This window comes from Pagrus pagrus (assembly GCF_965226575.1).
Source record: "Pagrus pagrus genome assembly, chromosome: 11".
NCBI classification, from domain to species: domain Eukaryota; kingdom Metazoa; phylum Chordata; class Actinopteri; order Spariformes; family Sparidae; genus Pagrus; species Pagrus pagrus.
The window spans coordinates 19,927,173-19,947,842 of record NC_140195.1 but is presented as its reverse complement, the minus strand read 5'-3'; the positions used below and the strand labels follow the sequence as shown (position 1 = coordinate 19,947,842).

At 42.0% G+C, this 20,670-nt stretch overlaps 1 protein-coding gene across 5 annotated transcripts in view; it reads right to left on the bottom strand.

The window, feature by feature from the left end:
- The window catches only part of LOC311265849 (forkhead box protein J3-like), a 68,652-nt gene that overhangs the window by 34,780 nt on the left and 13,202 nt on the right, over positions 1-20,670 (bottom strand). For 4 of the 5 annotated variants that reach the window (XM_084367895.1, XM_084367897.1, XM_084367899.1 and 1 more), the window contains exons 2-3: positions 20,364-20,487; positions 19,581-20,058 (exon numbers count right to left, since the gene is read on the bottom strand). In XM_084367895.1, the coding sequence (XP_084224021.1) occupies positions 19,581-19,943 (363 nt within the window). In that variant the 5' untranslated portion in view covers positions 19,944-20,058; positions 20,364-20,487. The remainder of the gene's footprint in view (positions 1-19,580; positions 20,059-20,363; positions 20,488-20,670) is intronic. The other variant, XM_084367896.1, reaches the window with a different exon arrangement.

Sequence of the window (20,670 nt, the reverse complement as noted above, 5' to 3'; positions counted from 1 at the left end):
CACATTAGTGTTCTGGCTCTGGACGACTGTCTTGGCCATTAGCGAAGATAGTTGAAAGAAGATCAGTCATCCATTATTTCTCTGTTTACCATGTGAGAGTGAAGAAAGACACTCCGGGTCACAGTCACACAAGAGTGAAACGTGAGCCGCTACGCTGCAGATGTGGACAGCTGTGTTGATTAAAGCTGAAGCGGATTTGCTCCATCAAACACACCTGAGACCTGAAGATGGAAAAAGGACAAGGGAGGCCATACAGAGGTAGGTCGGGGCAACAATTTGACAGCGCTGTTAGGAGGGGGTCCAAGTTGTTATGGGACTGTCCCAGTCTGGGGTGCAAAAGGGGCGTGTTCAAGCTAAAACAATGTGTTCAACTGGCTTTGTGAAGAGTCCACCATTTTTGAAGCATATAACGAATTCATAGTTTTGGCCATAATGAGTGGAAACTGTCATTTCTACAATTTATAACACATCCTATTATTTGTGAGTGTGTGTGGTGAGGGTAGAGAGAGGGGGGGCACAACAGTGTAGGCTAACCTGACATGAACCTGTTCTCCCTTCAGGCTCCAGCTCTCCACTCATCTGCTGCTGCTAATTAATACCACTGGGGAGGAGGAGGGGAGAAGGCAGAGGGATGGGAGGTATTTCTCTGCTCTTTCTCCTGAGCTCTCACTGCTCAACACTGGTTTTGTTTCTCTGACAAAAAAAAACAAACACCTTCTCTCTCTGTCTTTCTGTCTCTAGCATACTCTAACAGCCTCGTCCACCTCTGCCTCGCCCTGCTCCTCCTGGAGAATAGCTCCGGCAGTTCTCAGCTGCTCTACTTAGCGGGTCACTGGCTGTTTGCGGCCGTCCATCAAGGAAAATGCGTGGCGGCCGGGTGACGCAAAAGGCAAGGAGGGCTGCCACAAGCTCAGCACACAAAGGCAACCATCTGTTCGAAAAACTTTCCTGTGGGAGGAGGCGCCTGATCATTAACACAGAGTCTGCCCGTCACTTCTGCAGCCAGCCCTACTAACTTTGCTAACCTCTACCAACTGTTTGTTTATTTACACACTATTTTCTTATTACCCAAGCAGTTTTTGCACACCTGTGCACTGCTTGCAATTTCTGCACAACAATGTGTGTTTCAGATTTTGCACAATCTGGCATTTTTTTCACTTTCAGGCTTATGTGTTGGAGCAGGGCAGTGTACCGAATGCTGATGGCTCTTATCGGCCTAAATCTGTTCATGTCATTAAGTTTGGTAAAAGTTGTATTTTAAACGAAAATGAAGTACATGAAGAGAGCTAAGTGTTATTTCTGGGATGGTTTGAGGCATGAGGAGCCTGTTTTCTTCAGCAGGGCATTGCTTATTCAACAATATTCCCTTGTTTAACTGATGGGAACACCAGGATTGGTAATTGATGTTTTTCACACTAATTTCCTTTCGATAATGGTCACTGTTTACGAACTGGCATATTAGAAACATATGTCATCAGATCATTTAACACTGAATTTTAGCTGTCAGACATGATGCCAGAAAAAAAGGGTAGTATCTATCTGAAGACATAATACTCAGCTCTAGCGATCCATGTGACGTTTTCAACACAACTAGTCTGCATACGAGGAATCAAACATCTTAATTCCATGGTAAAGGGTTGAACAGCATTAAACACGCTGCACAAATTTTGTGCGACATTTTTACCTAAAAAAAAAACCTAAACAAAACAACTATAAACCTAAATCGTATTCAGTTGTGTTAGCTGAATGCTCCATGTACAGGATATTTGCAGCAGTATCACTAACGATAGCTTTCAACCTTACTGCCACTCCATTTTGCTTAAGTGACTGAAGTCCTGCTATCCCAGCCGCGTTTATGTTTATCTTCATTACTGTGGTGCATTTGTAAATTGAATCTGTGCATAATATTGATATAATACAATCAAAATGTAATGATATTAAACAAGACCCCTGATCATACCATACCAAGGCTCATCGCTGCAGGCGCAGCTGCTGCAAATACACCTTGGAAAAGCAAGTCAGGCAAAACAGCGTGGTGTACTTTTGGAGTGGAGATGCATGCACAACTGGATGTTGATATTTAATCAGTGGAAAAAGTAGTGTGATTCTGTGCTTTGTGCACACACTGTTCCATAGGAAAACAATGGTTTTGCCTACACCCCATTTCTAGCGATGCGTCTTGGTGAGATCAGCAGCAAAGAGTGTAAACCCATGCTAAGGCTGTACTCTGGCACATTTAGCACATTGAGCTAAATGCTAACATCACCATGCTCAAATCCTCACAATGGCAAAGCTAACACTGGGATGTTCAGCAGGCATTATATTTATACCATGTTCACCATCTTGGTTAGTAAGTAAGGTAGCACAAAACACTCAGTACAGCTGAGGCTGATGAGGAAGGCTTTGGTCAAATGAAAATTCTGATGTGATGTTGATGCTACATTAAAAGTTAATAAAACTCCTGAGGAGGATATGAATGTCTGCACCAGATTTCATGAAATTCCCTCCTATCGTTGCAGAGACATTTCGATGAAAACCACAAAGGTGAATCTTGTGGTGGTGAGAGAAGAAAAGCCAGCGGAGCACTGAAGTCATAATTAATCCTCATGGAATCTATTGAGCAGATGATAAGATATTAGTCAAACAGTCAGGGATCACCAAAGTGATTCAGCCACTGGAGACCATGAACTTTCACGGAATCCATCCAATAGTTGATGAGACATTTCATTTTGAACCAATGTGGTCGACCTACCAGCAATCAAACTGCTGTCCAAATGTATCTTGACACGAGTCACAATATCATCAAGAGGTATAGATATAATATCATCAAGAGCTCTGAATTTGATTTTCGTTGGTGTATTTGATTGAAATAAACAATAACTTCCTCTGCCTGATGTTGTTTCTCAAAATGTTCCTGTCATTTTCTTCTTAAAGCTCCAACAGGGACCCACAAAATACAATCAGCATTAAATCCACACATGTTCATTTCAAGTTGGTGAAAAATATAGTAACATTTAGTCAAGATCACCCCGACCAAAACAGTAACTGTTCAAACTCTTATTTCTTTTTTAAAATACATTCAGATTAAATGCATTTACAGTACATTTCTAATATTTTCTGCTGGGAGCCTTTGTCGCATGAAGTCCATTCACAACATATGCACACACACATACACTCTTAGCCACCCACACAGTCCCAAAACAGGTCACTGAGAAGAAAACAGCTTCTTTTTTCTGGTCAATGACAGGAAAATGTACATAAAGAACAACAAAAAGCTATTAAACTTTGACCACTCAGATAGCTGCAAGGACGCACGTCTTCAGGAAGAAACCTGTGTGTGTGTGTGTGTGTCTTTGTGTGTATATTTGTGTGAGAAGGGAGACTGCCCTTTTCACCCAGAAAGCATCAGTGTGCACATAACATACATATGTATATATAAGTACAAATGCCTTCTTTCTTGTATGTTATGGAAACAGTAATCTCCTCTCACTGAATGGGAGTAGTCATCATCAATACATGTACTGATTAACAGTGCTGTGAAGTAAGATAATGAGATTCACTGCTGTGTCCTCCTTCCACCCACTCCTCACCCGGCCTGATTAATGAGCTTATTGGTCCGGGCTGAGGCCACGCCATTCCTGCCCAGTGGCTGATGGATCGCACAGTCACAGGCATCGTGTGTGAGTATGCCTGCATGTTTGTGTGAAACGTAGGAAGGACACTGAAGAAGATTACTGGCTCAACCCCATAACTTTAGCAAAATTACATACGCAGCTTAAACACTTGCAGGAAAATGTCACGAAACAAACTCATGCAAAATGAGCAATACTGGGGCAGTCATGTTTTCTTTTTAGATAAACCTTTAAGCTGCCAGTGTGCTTCATAAGAAGTGATTGTCAGAAGTACTCCCCCAGAAACCTTTTACTGTATACAGTATGATAAACCAGTCTGTTCTCACTCCCAACACATCAAATATAGCAGCCTAGTCAGTGGCCCTTGTTTGACGCTGGAGCAACACTTAGTGAAGTGCCCCTCTAGTGCAGCAGTATAAAGAGCTAAGGGTGGGTCATTCACAAAACGTTCCCTCAGGAGAATGGGGTTTGCATCCCATTTGTGAGAGTCAATAGTGATTTGTTTTAAATTCATGTCACATAAGTAAGTTGCCAAACTGATGTCATGATATTACGAGACTGAATATAGTTATTCTAACCATAACCCTGATCTTTTCCTAACCCTAACTTTTCCTACAGTAATCTAGTTTTTTTGCCTAAACCTAACCAAACTTTGGCAACATTGATAGCATTCCTAAAGTCATAAACTTTGACTCTGGAGCCCTTCATGTGCAAAACTGACACTAGAGGTGTAGGTAGATCATCATGGTTTGAAGCTAGGGGGCACTGACCGAGCTGCAATACAAGCTGGGAGTGAGAACATGTTGAATAGAAAAGACATCTAAGATATCTCAATTTCATAACATCTTTGGTTTGAATTTGAATGTAGGTTAGCAAGTGTAAGATAAGCCTGACCGATATATCAGTTGCCTTTCCTAGATATATTGGTATCGGCATATACGTATGTTGTCCGATATGCACCAATATGAAAACAGAAAAAGATGCCTTGGGTAATTCTGAAATGTTGTAATATATTTGTAAATATTCTGTGATCAATCTGTGTGTGTGTGTTAACATGTTCAACCATTTCAGTCTTCCTCCGACTTCCTTCCTCACTCTCTGAAGAATAATCTGATGTTATCCCTGGAACCATTTAGGATAATGTAAGTAAACAACTTCACAAAATATGTAACAAAGGTTTAGTTGTCTTTTGACACTTTAATGTGGAAATGTGACATATTACGTCTTGAAGGGAAATGTTTTAGAAAACCTTTTTTTAGAAACAGTGAAGAGATTTTGTTATTGTGTCGGGCAGTAATTAAATCTCATTACTCTTTGTGTTACAACAGAATCATACCGTTATCAAATAGGGATATTAAAAACATATATAATATACAATTCTGCAGTTTTCAAGTTAATAAAAAATATCTAATAATGATCTAATTAATAGACAGTGAGAAAAATGGATTTATGTTTGACTAGAAGTATATGTGCTTACATATGCTTGAACACACTGTATGTATCATTTTGAGTGCAGACCACAGCGCACCTGCATCCATTCATTTTACAATCCACCGTAGTTGGATAGCTCCCATGATGCCTCATGATTTTAAGGGCAATTTTTAGAGTGAGGAGATGAAGAGGCATGTCGTAGAAAAATAAGGCCAAACAACCGTTTTTACACAGTTATTATTAGGTATGAGCCTTTGTGCATGCATATGTGGTATGAACAGTATACACCATTAATGTGTGTGGTAGTGGGTGCTGCTGCTTCTTCTTCTTCTGCTGCTGCTGCTGTTTAACTTAGGGTGCAACATCCTGTACTTGAAGAGGTTAGTTATATAAGGCGGGCTTGATAAGCATGGGTGACTTTTTGACAAAATGCAATGTGATATAATGTGATGTGTGACAAAAAGTCAGGTTTTGGAAACATGCTTTCGGGTGGAAAGACAGAGAAAAGGAGTGTAAGAGTGTGTGAGTGTGTGTGGGTGTGGGTGTGGGGGGGGCGTGTGTGTGTCAGTCATAGAAAGTGATCAAAGAAAGAATGACATGTTTGAAGGATGACAGTACTGGTTGAAGAGGTTAGTGTATGTGCATGTGTTTGCAGATGAGGTGAGTGCAGGTTAGAGCAGCCAGAAGGATTTTCTGGCCATGGGCAGGAAGCTTGTGTGTGTGCGTATGTCTGAGTGTGTGTGTTTGTGTGCAGATACGCCAAGGAAACAGGTCACACGGAGAAGACTGCGGTTACATAAGCGGGTAGGTTTGGAAGATTTGGGTCATGGCAGCTGAGTTAAATACAGAGGGGCAACATGAGATGGCATTTCCTCTAAACTGAATTAAACAGTCTTGAGAAGTGATGCTTCACAAGCGCGACAACAACACGTTTTTAACAAAACAATGCTGATTACACTGAATGGTTGGTTGGTGAAGTTGGGCACACTGAAAACATATAGTAGAGCCCAACTTGTACAGAGTTGCAAAGTGGGAGGAAGTATTTTCTGGTGCCTAAGTTTCCAGAAATAATAGTAATTTAATGCTTATATGGGCATGAAACTCTCCCAGGCTAAATCGTCAAGTGTTCGAAAATATCTGGTTCCTCGGCAAGAAAGCAAAAGGTACGAGCCAGTGTATATTTATATATTTATATATTTATATATATATATATATATATGTATAAATTAGGATAGAGGTGAAAATTGACTCAAAAAAGAACATTTCTGTGATAAACAGAATCCTTAAGGCCGTGAAAATGTTTTCTCTCCTCGACCCTACATGAGGACATAATTATTTTGCTATAGTTTGGTTATTCCACAAGAAAGATTTCGTTATTTGAGATGGGCTGGTCTCATTTAGAAAAAAGGGATGTCACGTTTTGTTTTTAACAGCATTTATATCAAAATGTGATGACAGTGTGAGGTCATTTGCTCATATAAGAACACTGTCAATCAAATCGGATCAAATCACAACCGCTCAGTCATCATCATCAGGTAGATTACCTGATAGACTCGACCAGACTTAAAGTGATAAACTATCTAAGCTGAAATAAACACTTTTCAAACCAAATTTATAAAGCTTTAAAGGAAAAGTTTACAGTATTTAAGGGCCTCTATTGGCAGAAATGTAATATAATGTTCATAATATAGTGTTCATACTTCTGTTTTCATTAGTGTATAAACAACTGAAACTAAAAATCATTGAGCCCTTTATATCTACCAATGGAGCAGGTCCCCTTCAAAGGAGTCCGCCATGTTCCTACAGTAGCCCAGAGCAGACAAACTGAACGCTGGCTCAAGAGAGAGATTCTTGCATTTTTACATTGCAGTAAAGGCCACCACAGATTCCCCTACATGCTTGGAAATGGGGGGCTATTATGTATTTGACACTTAGCTATTATTTAAATATACAACAACAAACTCTAACTGGTTATGATTAGGGGTTTAACAGTATTATTAATCTTACACAGCCCAGATTGATATATTACCTCATCACTTTGCATCCAGCAAACAGCTGTGTTTAAGAAAGAACAATTGCATTCAAAATATGCTGCATGTTTCTTTCACTTGCTTCCAAAACAAATTCACGAGCAGGCCAGATTAAGACTCTTAAAGACAGGAGGCGATGGTGCTCATTCAGACTGTGAACACAAATACAGATGTGTCCAGCACACGACCCGAGGTATCAACTTCAGTTCTGTTGACAACGTAAATATAATTTAAAATCTCAAATCCGAAGATGAAAGTTAAAGAAAAAGTTAGTTTTTATGTTAACATATGAAAGGAATGGAAAAAAACAGGACTGCTGAAAACAGATGCAAAAATCCAATAAACAAATTTAAATTCAGGGCAGTCTTGTTTGAGATCTAACATCCTGGACCATTGTGGTTATGGAGATGAATGAGCCTCAGAGGCTGGAAAAAACTTCATTTTTAAGTTTTAGTTTTTGAATAAATTCACTATTGTGCAGAAAGGCTGCAATGTGGTCTAGGAAGGAAGCCTTCATGTCTGTGGTTGTCTAAATCCTGAAAAGTCTACTAAACTGTTTGTCTGCAGGGAGGCTGGGGTCAGAGGGCAAAGGGTTTGCCAGGGTATTAACTTATGGAGGCCCTATGGAGTTTGATGCGCGCACACAAATGCACACCCACACAGCAGTATTCAGGAGGAGTCTCTCCCATGCCCTTCAGGATGAATGCATTGTGGTGTCAGAGAGGTACGCACACAGACAGAACAATAGATAAAGAAACAGAGAGGAAGTAAGAAAGGAAGGAAGATATAGCAAGAGGGGATATTTGGAGAAAAGAGAGACGGAGGAGATTTTATTAACTTTCAGCTGAACCCATATGGTGCATAAAGAGAGGGTAAAACGTGGTAAAGTTTGAAGGTAAGGCAGAGGAGAAGGAGCTGGGAGGAGGGAGGGAGGGTGCAAGAGGCACAAAGAAAGAAGGAGCAGGAGTCGGCTGGAAGAGGGAGTGTGGGGGTACGCGCACATACGGACAGGTGTCTTAGATGTGAAAGTCTCCTGGGTTCTGAGCATCATTGAGATGCCTTATTATATCCTGATGGTGACGGAGTGACAGACGCTCCGTGAGAATGCGAGGTTGAATACAAGTCACTACTTCAAACCCCATCTAATACATATTCATTTCATTTGATGGACCCTTCCCCCGCCCTCTTCACTTCCTCACTGAAGTGCTTCACACAAGTCATCTATAAGATGAGAAGTGAGTGTGTGTGTGTGTGTGTGTGTGTGTGTGTGTGTGTGTTTGGGTTAACACACTGGTGTCTGTGCTTGAATGTGTGTGTGTGTGCTGCTGTGTGTATTTCAGCGTTAACTCAGTTTTGCTTGTGCATGCACCTGCGCATAAGTGTGTATGTAGGCAGGTGTGTGTACACCTGTGCATGTGCCCGTGAGCAGTTATGTACACACCTGTTCATCCATGTAAGTATGTGTGTTTATATGCACACACGTTTTACAGCAGTAGTGTGCCCGTAACTGCTTACAGATTGTGTGTGTGTGTGTGTGTGTGTGTGTGTGTGTGTGTGTGTGTGTGTATGTGAAGGAGAGAAAGGGCATGAGTGAGTGTGTGTATGTGTGTGTGTGTTTGTGACTGGCACAAAGCCATCTCAGACAAGGTGGAAGTAGGGTTGCTGCTGTCTCTGGAGATCCAGTAAGAAGCTCCCACACAATAAGAGTAGACGCAGTGTACAGTGTATCATGCCAACCAGGAGGCCCTGCTGCACCAAATCTGCTAAATCACTGTCTACCTGCAAACCCTTGTTGCAGGTTACATGCCATGTCCAGCCGGGTCGGTCTGCTTTAATTGATGCGTTGGCCATGAGTACTTGCGTTTCCGCTGTTTCCTCCCAGCAGGGGAAATCTGAGCGCAGTGTTGTGGTCCATGACAATCATGACTTTTGTGTGTTTGTACTGGTGATTAGAGGAGAAACTCTGTTTTAAAAGGCTCTCTGTGTTCATTACTCAGTTCTTGTGTAGCTTCTGACTGAATCACTGTGGTTTGTCATTTAATTCCACTCATTTTTTCCCCTTGTGCTGGCAAAAAACCAAATGAACATGAACAAAGTCTGCTCGTTCCACAATGACTGCTGTACATTCTGGCCCAAGAAGACATCAAATAAGGAACTCTACATGAGGACTGGCTGTCGAAGCGTGAAAAATGGCTGAAACCATTAATCAATTAATCAAAATAGCTGGTCATTACTTCACTAAAACTATATCATAACGTACATGAATGGTTGCAGCTCTACATTTTATGAATGTGAATCTTCAAAGTGGCTCTCAAATGGACACCACAAGGCAAAAAAAAGCAAATGAGGATCACTGCATGAACAACAGTCATTGTTTCCCATTAATTACTTGGCACAGTGGCAGGTCATCACATTAATTGTAATTTGTCCCGCCAGAGCTTCATAATAATCCGGAAATATTTTTCACCTCTCATAATAGGATTAAAGACCTCTTACATTTTGTGCCGTTGCTTCGGCAAAGCATCTTAGAAAAATATAAATCTTTGCTTGTAAAAATCCGTTGATATGCGCTTGCACGAAATGAAACTATTGTTTTCCAGAAGTTACCTCTGTGTGGACCAGACCAGATAATATGTAGTTACGATGGTACTTCTCACATGCACACATCATTTTAAAACAAGATGATTACGATGATTACATAGTCTCTCAGTCAAGGTTTAGTTACAACTCTGGACTAAAGCATGATGGAAAGCAACTGATTGATACTGACTATCGCCTATAGGCTTGTGTTTACATTGTGTAGCCAAAGACTATTTCCAAGGCAGCAGAGCCAAAGCTTAGTGTAATATTTTCTTGTTTTCTACATTTCGTATTTTATGTAATTTCCTTTTCATGTTCATGTTAATGTTATTTATGATAAAGTGTCTTAATTTTTCTCTTAAAATGCACCAGATTGATGCATTTAATTAAGCAATATTGTCTTCCTGGAAAGCATGCCCACGGGACCATCCGAGAGGGTCCGAGGTCCACCCACCATAGTCTCACAAATCCTGTGGGAAACACTGACGGTGGAGACGGAGCTGCCAGAGAAAAGTCTCTCATGGGGCGAGGCACAGCTAGATATGAAAAAATGTGATAGACGAGGTATATTATTGATGCCTCATGTTCCAAAGTGGTGTGAAGAGCGTGAGTAACAAGTTACATCCATATTGGTGCTATGTTAACGTTTCCTGCTGCTTCACATTAAAAGTTTTCCTCAGACTAACCTGCAGGAGGCTTTTATTGTGAAGCAGCAACAGGAAATGTAATGAGTTTATCACCAAGTCAACAGAGCTTAATTAGCAGTGCCATTCTCCAATAGAAAAGTGCAAGCAGAAACAGACACAGGGAGCGATTAAGTGGCTTTTACTGCCTTTTCTGCAAAACGTGCCATCAAGGTAAACATCTTCTTTGACCTCAATGCTCCGCAGCGGAGAAACACTTGCATCATTCGAACATGTCTTGAGTGGACACTCACAGCTCAGATGAGCAAGTACATTCCCACAACTATCAAAAGCGCAGGGGTTGTGAGCAGCTCAGCTAAAGTGTTCATTTAAATAGTTCTTCAATGCCTGAAGAAGAAAAACTATCCGTTCCTGCACAAAAAAATATCTTTTTAACTCTCGTCAGCCCTTGGATTTATTTTGGGGTGTCCCGATCTGCAGGTTGGTGAACACTTTCCTGAACCGCCAAGTGTTAGCCATACTCCACTCGCTACCATCCTCCCTCTGTCACATCAGTAGGGTTTCTCATCTCACAACTGATTTAGAAAGACAAATCCTTTCAGCTGTTATTCTTATTTAGTGTTTCAAAAATAACACAGAGACCAAACTAGGTTGCAGAGCGTCGAGAGGTCACGGCGGCACACTTCCTGTTGCTGGTTGTGTCGAGCAGAGTGCTGTGGCGAAGTGACAGCTTCTGTCAGCAGCTTTCCGGGAGAGGAGGCGAGTGAGCGGTGAAGGGAGGGAGGGGAAGGCGGACAGGCAGGAAGGAGCGCTTTGGGTGAACTCTGCATCCCAATAATGTTTGACAGCCTCCTTTTTCTATCCTCCTTCTTGCATGATGAAATGAAGACCATTTTGCAGCAGGTGATGAAGTTATTAATTCAACAGAGGGGAGTCGCTATAACCTGCTCAGACACAGTGCAGGACTATAAGAAGGTAAAGTCAAGGGTCCGTATTTCTGCTGCCTTTAACTCTGTGATTAAAATGTCAGTGTAGTCAATCAAGCAGTAGCAGTGTGGAAGTTGCTGCCTCCCATGGTTTAACAGTTAGGATTTACGTGCCACAATCATATCTCTAATTTTAGCTCAACTGTTTGAATACAGAATCTAAAAAAATCGGGATTGCGAAACCGATACCAGTTTCATAAATGCCACCAAGACTGCCTACAATGCTGTAATAGGAATCAGCACTCAGAAACACTAAGCTATATCAGCAGCGTCCCAGTACACCTACTTTTTACTGCACGAGTAGCCAATATCAATTAACGACATAGTATAGAAATATGGGTCGGAAGAAAATTGATTATTTATTTTGATAATAGATTAATCATTCCAGTCATTTTTCAGGCAAAATGTTTAAACATTTGCTGGTTCCAGCTTCTGTGAGGATGTGCTGCTTTTCTTTGTCATTTATGAGAGTAAATGAAGAGTCTTTGGGTTTTGGACTGTTGGTAACTAAATGTGTGATAAACGTGAGCGTCGCTAACTCTCACGCCAGTTAATGGTGCTCATGCACCGTTTTAAAGAAGCTGTCTGTGAATGGAAGAGGGTAATGTTTCATACAGAACAGCGTTATTATGGATCTCACTTCTTTTCTTCAGAAGACCCGCCCTACTCTGCTGCTGATTGGTCAACAAGTCATGAACACAGCCTCTGACTGGTCGAAAAACTCTGGAGCCCTTGTTCACAAAACGTTACTGGGCAAAAAGAAAAAGTAAGTCACTAACATGCAGCTTTCCAGAGAAATTTAGTCAATCGTATACAACAATGATATATATGACATCATGGATCCCAGATGACGAGGTCAGGTGACACTGTAAATGTCATAAACTAGAAACCAGGCAAAATCTTATTAGTAACACGTTATGTTACGTCCTAACTGCTAACAGTAACATAGAAGTTGAACTGAACTTTGAGCTAGCTCTTGTTAACTGTGAACTTTTAAAGATGTCACTTTGGGCTCTTGAAAACTGTGTTGAGCATTTTCACAAATTGTTTGACATTTTATAGACTAAACCGTTAAAAGTAATCCGCAGATTATTTCATAATGAGAATAATCGTTAGTCACATCCTTACTATTCGTAGCTTTGACATTTAGCCATTACCTTCACTGTCTTTCCAAAGAAATCAGCTTATGTTTTGTTCTACTCTTTCAAAACACCTCAGTGAAACATCAACTGATGATACCGGTGTCCATCTTATTTGACTGGCCTTCCTGAAAAGAACAGCAACACTGACACAAAGATCCCCTCACACAGTCCAGCAGGGCTGCTGACACAGTCTACTATCTATGAAATACTCTCATGGTATTTAGAGTCTGACAAAAGACAGGCCCATGCCTCTTTGCGGGATATAAACCCAGCAACTAGCGAATAAGCTCATTCTGTGGTATAATTGTTGCATTCCAGAGTGCTACAGACACCAGCCGTAAGCCTATTATTAGCCATATGGAGAGTGCTACAGGCCTGGCTGGTTAGAGAGGGAAATGCGGTGCTGGATGGGTGCCAAATCCTCGAGGAGATAGCAAGAGAAATTCCTCGCTTTTAATTAAGAACTTAATACTGAGACTGCTATTAGTGATTAGTATGTAATTAAAAAGCTCTAGCAGTGTTACACATACAAGTCTAATTAATAGCAGTGTGTGTGTGTGTGTGTGTGTGTATATGTGTGTCAATGTGTATGTAGGAAGCCTAAAAGTGACACTCTGCTGATAATCTCAATTTGTTCTCAAGCGATAGCACAGTTTATATTAAAGGAGAGCAACAGTTTGTATTAAAATACAAATGTGGTGGAGGGAAAGCTGCCTTCGGTATATATTGCCTCATAAAGAAATGTCATCACAAGCAGACAAAATGTGGCTATTATTGTTTCACAGTTCACCTTTAACTTCTACAATATTGAGCAAGTAAACAATATTTGTTGCATAAAGGAATTTCCACAGTTACAGTTGGTATTATTTTATAAGCTTAGCTATATATTCTGGCACACCTGTCCCAAGATGTTTAACTGATGACCACACATTTCTAATGAATGTCCGTGCAACAAAATCACAGTTTTTATGGCCAAGAGTATAGACCATATTCACACGGCAGCCATTTTCCTCTGACGTCACTCTCAGGGTGGTGAAGCTCAAATGCTGGGATAATGTTATGCTGCTGTGTTCTAGATAGTTCTAGTTCGAAACTGTTTTGTTTTCGCTGCTTCCCAAACAAACAAAAACATTTGTATGTTCATAATAAAGCATTGACTATTAAATAGAGCTAACTCTAACATTTTCTCCAAAAGTGCACCAGGTCACAGGACCTCCTCTCACTCTCACTCAAAACGAGTTTCAAAATAAAGTGCTCTTTTACTGGACAGAGCTTTTTTGTACAAAAAACAACCAACTGAAAATGAATTGCAGTGTATCCCACTTAACTAACATGTTGTTAGCTGTTTTATTCAGTCACCTGTTATTGTACTGGTCTTAGTGAACCTTAGTTCCTCCTGATAAGCAGTTGCGCAGTGTATACTGGTATCCAGGACTCCTATTGTGACAGGTAAAAACGGAAGTAGTCTGTCTAATGCGCTGCAGTTATAAGCTTGCTGCTCTGATCCAGAAAACAGAGCCTCAGGGTTGTTATTTTCCAATCATAGAATTCGAAACAAACTAAATCTTTTGTTTTCTTGAGAGATCCATAATGTGGAATCACCAACTGTATTTTTAAGACACCAAAACATTTTTAAAATGTATTGAGGAGCTAAGGTAAACCTGGATTCTTAGAGGATCAGATAAAAACTCAAACTGTCAAAAAAATTCATTTCAGAGTCAAGGTTGTATTTGATTTGCTAGGAATCTATGTTGTATATTAACATTTCAAATAAACAATGTCAACAGGGAGACTTTGACCTTGAGACACACACACACACACACACACACACAAAAACACATAAATACACACACACACAAACATCTGGACAGCAGACTGGTCTAACGTGACGTGTAAACTGGGAATGCTGGGCTACATGTAACAGTTCTGTGTGTGTTACTTAGTGACGATGGGATCAACACAGAGTCAAAGGTGAGACTCAATTTAACAAGCAGACGGCTGAGACATTTTCCCAGGCACCACTATCAGACTCCTTTAGGGTGACTTTCTGGAAAATGCAGACAAAAGCACAGAGACACACACACTGACAAGAGTACGCAGCTGTAGACACATAAACCAGCACCATGTACACCAGCTCCACACAGACTCAGCACACTGTGTTCTCCACAGATCTTCCCCAGATTGTCTCAAACTGAATCACAACAAGCTAAGAACAGTGGTGAAAGTGCACATAAGACACAGGCCCAGGAGCTTCAGTGCAGCTCCGGCCACATAATGACTCCCAGCAGCCAATGACAACAGCCTCCCTCCACATACGTAAGTACACTTGACACTGTGCACCGACCTCCACTGTGCTCAGTCGCAGATCTCCCACAGAGCCGGCAGGACACGACTGGAGCCAGAATAATGGCCCCGGCGCTGATTCATATCAGGTGATTGTCTGTGACATGTGGTGTTCAGCCAAAGGCCAAAGGCCATCGTGGTAGCGCTGCCCTTTACAACGTCACATTAGGCCTTGCTAATTCGCAGGCAATTAGCCTGGCTGCATGGGAGCTAGCCCGAGGCGTCAGGGGTCGCAAGAGAGCAGGTTAGTCAGCACAGACGGCAATAAGCTTTTTGGTGAAGGTACCGGTCTGGACTGCATTTCTCTAGTGGTAAATAATGGGAAGGCCTGCACATTTCCATTATATTACAATGGGGAGGTGAGATTTGAATAACCAGCATTTCCCATCATTATTCAGCCGGAATGGAATAAAATAGAGCAGCACCGAATACAGATGAATCTATACAGATTTTTTCATATAACCAATTCATCATTAATATATATACAAAATTATGTATACAGTAATTTTATCATGTTCTGTGTGCAATATTTTAGTGTATTTTTTTGTTTTTATATAACTGATAGGGTGTACTATATTTATAAAACCTTACTTTTTAACTACTTAATGGAAGGTATTTCATGGAGTGGAGAATTACTTTATGAAAAAAATACCTCTGGTGTAACGTCTCTCTTAGTCTACATTGAAAAACGTGACATTAATTAATAGTCTGTGCATATATGGCTGCTGTGTCAGTTTGTTTACTTTAGATTAAGGGGGAGAGGGAGATTAAGAGGATTTAGATATTTTCAGCAGAGGTGGCCCTCAAATGATGATGATTGAGTCAGCGTATCCTCCATGCAAAATGGTGACGTACTCCTCCGCAGTCGGTGGAGGCTGCGCAGCCATCGGTAACTATCGGAGCCAAGTTCAGCCGATAACAATAGTTTGTAAAAGGTCCTATCTGCGCCGATTAATCGGCCAAACCGAATAATCGGTCGACCTCTAAAGAAGAGAAACCCGAACCTGTGTGGCTTCTGTCTATGAGTATACTAAAGGTGGACCCTAGAGTGGAGGGACACGTGGGTGTGAAGGGCTGTGAGGGGGCCGCGGGGGGCATGGGAAAACAGAGCGGTGCACAGTGTAGTACACAGACAGAGAGAGGGAGAGGCTGGTAAAGATAACATAGGGGAGATAATACTGTTCCAGTGAAACAAAAAACAATGACACAGCCTGTTTGCATCCCCCTTCTGTACACTCCAACTCCACTCCAGTTTAATCCTTTGTTTTAAAAAGGGAAATGCTATGCATGCATGTTACACAAGATGAATTTAGGTGCGTCAACAAGCTCCATAAACAAATGGCTTATGCAGTCGTGTGCTATTTAATTTCAGGATGTTTTTTGTTACAGATTCTGAACCTCCTCCACAGCTCCGGAGGAAGATTCTCATCATTACTTCTTCTCGGATGAAAAGAGCTCTCCATATTCAGTTAAACAAAAATCTCACGACCTTGGAAAGCTACCTGAGTATAACAGCGAGTAGAATTAGGCCATTTAATGCACGTGAAAATGTGTGTGTGTGTGTATGTGTTGCTACAACATATGCAGTAAGCCTGTGGTGTTCAACCAGTGTACTTATTCATGTCATTTCTAAGGATGGAAGTGTGTGTGTGTGTGTGTTTTTGTGTGTGTATGTGTATGTGTGTGTGTATGTGTATATGTGTGTGTATGTGTGTGTATGTCTGTGTTTGTGTGTGTGTGTGTGTGTTGTCCTGGTTTCAACTCTGCCGTTCCTGCACTCTCACATTATCATACAGAGCAGACGGAGTGCGTGTGCTGGGTAGTAAAACTCTCCTCTGCTCTCTGACAGTCTCCTCTCTCTTCTCCAACTCGACCCCGCCCCCCCTCTCCACCACCACCCCCCATCTCCTCTCCCGCTGAGCTCCCCGTGTGTAATCTGCAGACTGCACACGTACACCGCCGACCTGAGTGGGAGTCTCTTCCGTGGGCGTACGAGCCTTGTGTGTGTGCGCACGCATGTGTGGCGGAGGGTGAAGGAAGACGGCGGACCATGCACGAGGCGTTTTCTGAAAGCCCGGGAGTCGGTGCGTTCAGGAAACACGCGTTTCAAAGTGTGTGTGTGTGTGTGTGTGTGAGCCGCCGATGTCTGCCGACCGTGGCAGCTAGACAATCTCTGTGTCTGCGTCCCACTGTGTACAGCTGACAGCAATCACCTGAACTGGAATGAACCGGACTTATGTAACTTTCCCTGTGACGGCCATGGCTGGTATAAAACAAGCCCCACTGTGTTGAATCGGGTCATCCAGGAAGCGAAAGTTTCTAGCCTTTTTCTCAAAGACGAAAATTTAACATGCTCTACCTTGAAGTGCTTCATTTGTTACTTTACATGCTCCTAAAATGTTAGTTCATGCACAGGACAGTGGTTGTGGGAAGGTTTTTTTACGCCACAGATCTGTGTTAGCTAGGTTTTATAATGCTCTGCTCTTTCATGTACACTGACAAATAAGGCCCGGCCTAGGTGGAAATCAACACAACTTTTGGGTTATGTATCCCACAATAAACTCTCCTCACTGATATCATGGTCAAATGCCAGAACATGTGAAAATATAACCACAGTGCCATCATGCACTGCGCTTTAATGACGCTACTAGAATGCAGCCACACACACACAAATCAATGAATCTAGAGGTGTAATTATGGGATACTAAAACATCCTGGCACTCAACCAGCAGGAGAAGGCAGTCGTGAGCTGCCGCGAGAGAGAAAGCCTGAATGGTCTTAATAACCCCTCTCCTCTCTCTGCGAACAGAAAACGAATTGATTGAATCCTACGTGCAGGTAAGAAGCTCTGCCAACACAACCTGGCTTGTATCATAACCTTTTTGTCTCCGTTGCTGGCATGCATCTCTGCTCGGGGAATGGCGTGTTCAAGATTATAGACGGGGAACAAACACAGGTTCGTGAAAAGGAAAGAAGAGGAGACGAGAGGAGGAGAGGAGTGAGTGAATGACTAAGAGAGCGAAGGAGAGAGGAGGGGAGGAGAGGGATTGGTGAAGTGCAAGTACTTGGGAGATGAAGACAGAAAGTGAAAGAGAGAGAAAAATAATGAGAGAAGAAGAAAAATGTTTCTGCTCTCAGAGAGATGAATTGGTTGATAGTTTGCAGACAGCCTTTACGATGTGTCAGTGAAAGGACTATATCCATCCCCTTCTTCGCTAATAAGGTAGAGAATCCCCAAGACACAACCGTAGGGATCTATTCATTTGTCTCCAATAACACAGCCACCCTTTCTGCTCATATTTGCCTGGATTTGCATAGCTGCATTTACATAAGGATTTAATAATGTCGTCTGAATGAGACTAAATGCATCTGTCAATCACTCTCGGTTCACTAAAAGGTTTCAGTGCTCCTTGAGGCAACTGCTGGATCACATTTGTGCATTTTGAGCTCGAGCAATGGGGTTGAGGTTTGGTAGCAACTAGAAACTTAAATTTCACTCAAAGATTCAGATCTGTGATCACTTTTTGTTGGGCAGGTACATAGAAACACTTATGAGCAGTTGAGGCCTGACAAGCACAATGAAAGGCTAGATTACGTAAAATATTAACAGATACTTCACCCTCTGTGTAAAATGCTCAAAAGATCAAGGGACATTGTCTTAATTCCTTCCATCGGTGGTTGCAAACTTTCTGGGATCATTCATTAGAATTTGGAGAATGACACGCAGGCCATCTTTCTAACAGCTGCTTCAATTTCTGGAAATCTGAGAAGCCCCTAAAGCTTAATATGTGGCTGAAGGAATTGAGGAATGTATTACATCTACAGAAAATCAGATTCACTGTCAAAAAACAAAGAGGGACTCTGAGAAAATCTGGCAACCTGTCATTAGTCTGATTGGAAAGTTAAAGTGAAGGGTCTCAAAGTGGTCAATTGTCTAGCAGATCTGAGTAACATATATTGACATCATTTACGGACAGCTGCTTCGGAAACTGGTGGAGCATTGTCTAGAACGGCCATGATCAACTCTGGCCGCTGTGTCGCAGCTGTAATGCGACGCAGACATAACAGGGGGATTGTCAGGGTTGTATCTCATAAGCTACTTGCTCCAAGCTTTTTTTGTTTTATTATTATAAATATAAATATAATATAAATATAATATACTTTTTTTTTTTTTAAAGAGACCCTAGCGGTAGTATGATTCACTATCAATTAACAAGCGGCCATGGTCAAAATGAGCAGCAATATAATAAATAATAACCAAGAAATAACAAAATATAGGTCATTCTGACTTTGTATACTTCTACTTCTCAAGTTGTGATTCTGAGGAACCATGTGATCCGAGCTGGAGTGCACTCAGATCCACTTGGATCCCCTCGGATATTAGAAAAAGCTGACACAGACCCAACATCCGTGGCAGTAAAACGAGTAACCAGACCCAATTTGACTGAGTATGCTTTGGAGCCTGTTCGAGTCAGGTCTTGAGTCTGGTCTCAGAAGCAAGAGGACTCATGAAAACCTATAATTCTGAATCGTACTAAAAATGTCTCACCTCTCTGTTGTCCTGTTTAACTGCAAAAACAGTTCACAGTCCAACCGTGATCATGAAGTTGTGTTAGAGAGCGTCAAGTGTTAAGTCAAGTACGTATGAGAATTGATGATAATTAGCTACAGCTGATATAATTGGCAGAAGCTGATGTTTGTCATTTCACCAACATGACAGAGTGACAGTCTGGAAGCAGCTTTAGCAGCAAGACTCCACATTACATACTGTATCTCTTTTGTCTTGTCTTACCTTCCAGCCGCTGCCTGCCTCTCTGTAGTAGGGGAAGTTGTCACAGATCCACTGGTAGATCTCACTGAGGGTCATCCGTTTGCGCGGCGAGCCGTTGATTGCGAAGGTGATGAGGCTGGCGTAGCTGTATGGCGGTTTACCGTCTCTGTGCTGCGCAGCTTCCTCCTGGTCCAGCGTTGTTCCTGGGTCCAGATGGGTGATTTTCTTGCCGGGCCCATGCCCGTGATGGTGGGCGTGGTGGTGGTGGTGCCCGTGGTGGTGGGCGTGGTGATGGCCCGTGTCTGCCTTCTGGATGGCTGCCCTCATGCTGAGCTGGGGGAGCCAGTCCATCGAGGTCAGGCTGCTCTCCAGCTCAGAGGTCATGGTGCTTGTAGGCCGAGGGGTCAAAAGAGAAGGGTGAGAGGCTCAGTGACGTGGCGTGTGGAGGATCTCCTTCTGGCTCACTGAATGGGTGCTGTGCAGCAGCCTTGGCTCAAGTCTGGAAGAGCAGGAGGTTTGTTTACTACGCCTATTCATCTCCTTTAGCTGGAGCAGAAAGCGCACTTGGCAGAGACACACAGATGTTAACGTGCACATTATTTTCCACATACAGTTAAGCTTTGTATAATGGAAAACTAAATATTTTGGCATGTTCATCACTTGGTCTTTAACACTGCACATAAATATGATCTGCAATGTGAACTATGGATAAAAAAAAACTTTGATGGAACAGTTGTATGCTATTAACTAAACAGTGAAAAGCAAAGCAGTACGGGGACTAGACATATGAGTTAAGTGTCTTACTCTTCCCAATCCTTTCCATCTTTCTTTGGGCCAAAGCATCTGGGGAAGTCACCGAAGTGAAAGGTAGAGTCCTTCCCTCGTGCATGTTCACAAGTTCTTCATTTAGCCACTGCAATGGCTGCTGCTGCAACGCACAAACACAGAACCACACAAGACGGTGAGCTCGCACTGCCAGACAGCCTTCATAAGATATTAATATTGCACAACCGCTCAACTGGCCTCGGCATCTGTCCAACCCGATTAAAACTCTTCTCTCTTTCTCTCTCTGTGTTCTGTCTATCTGGATTGCCTCTCACTCTAGTTCCCT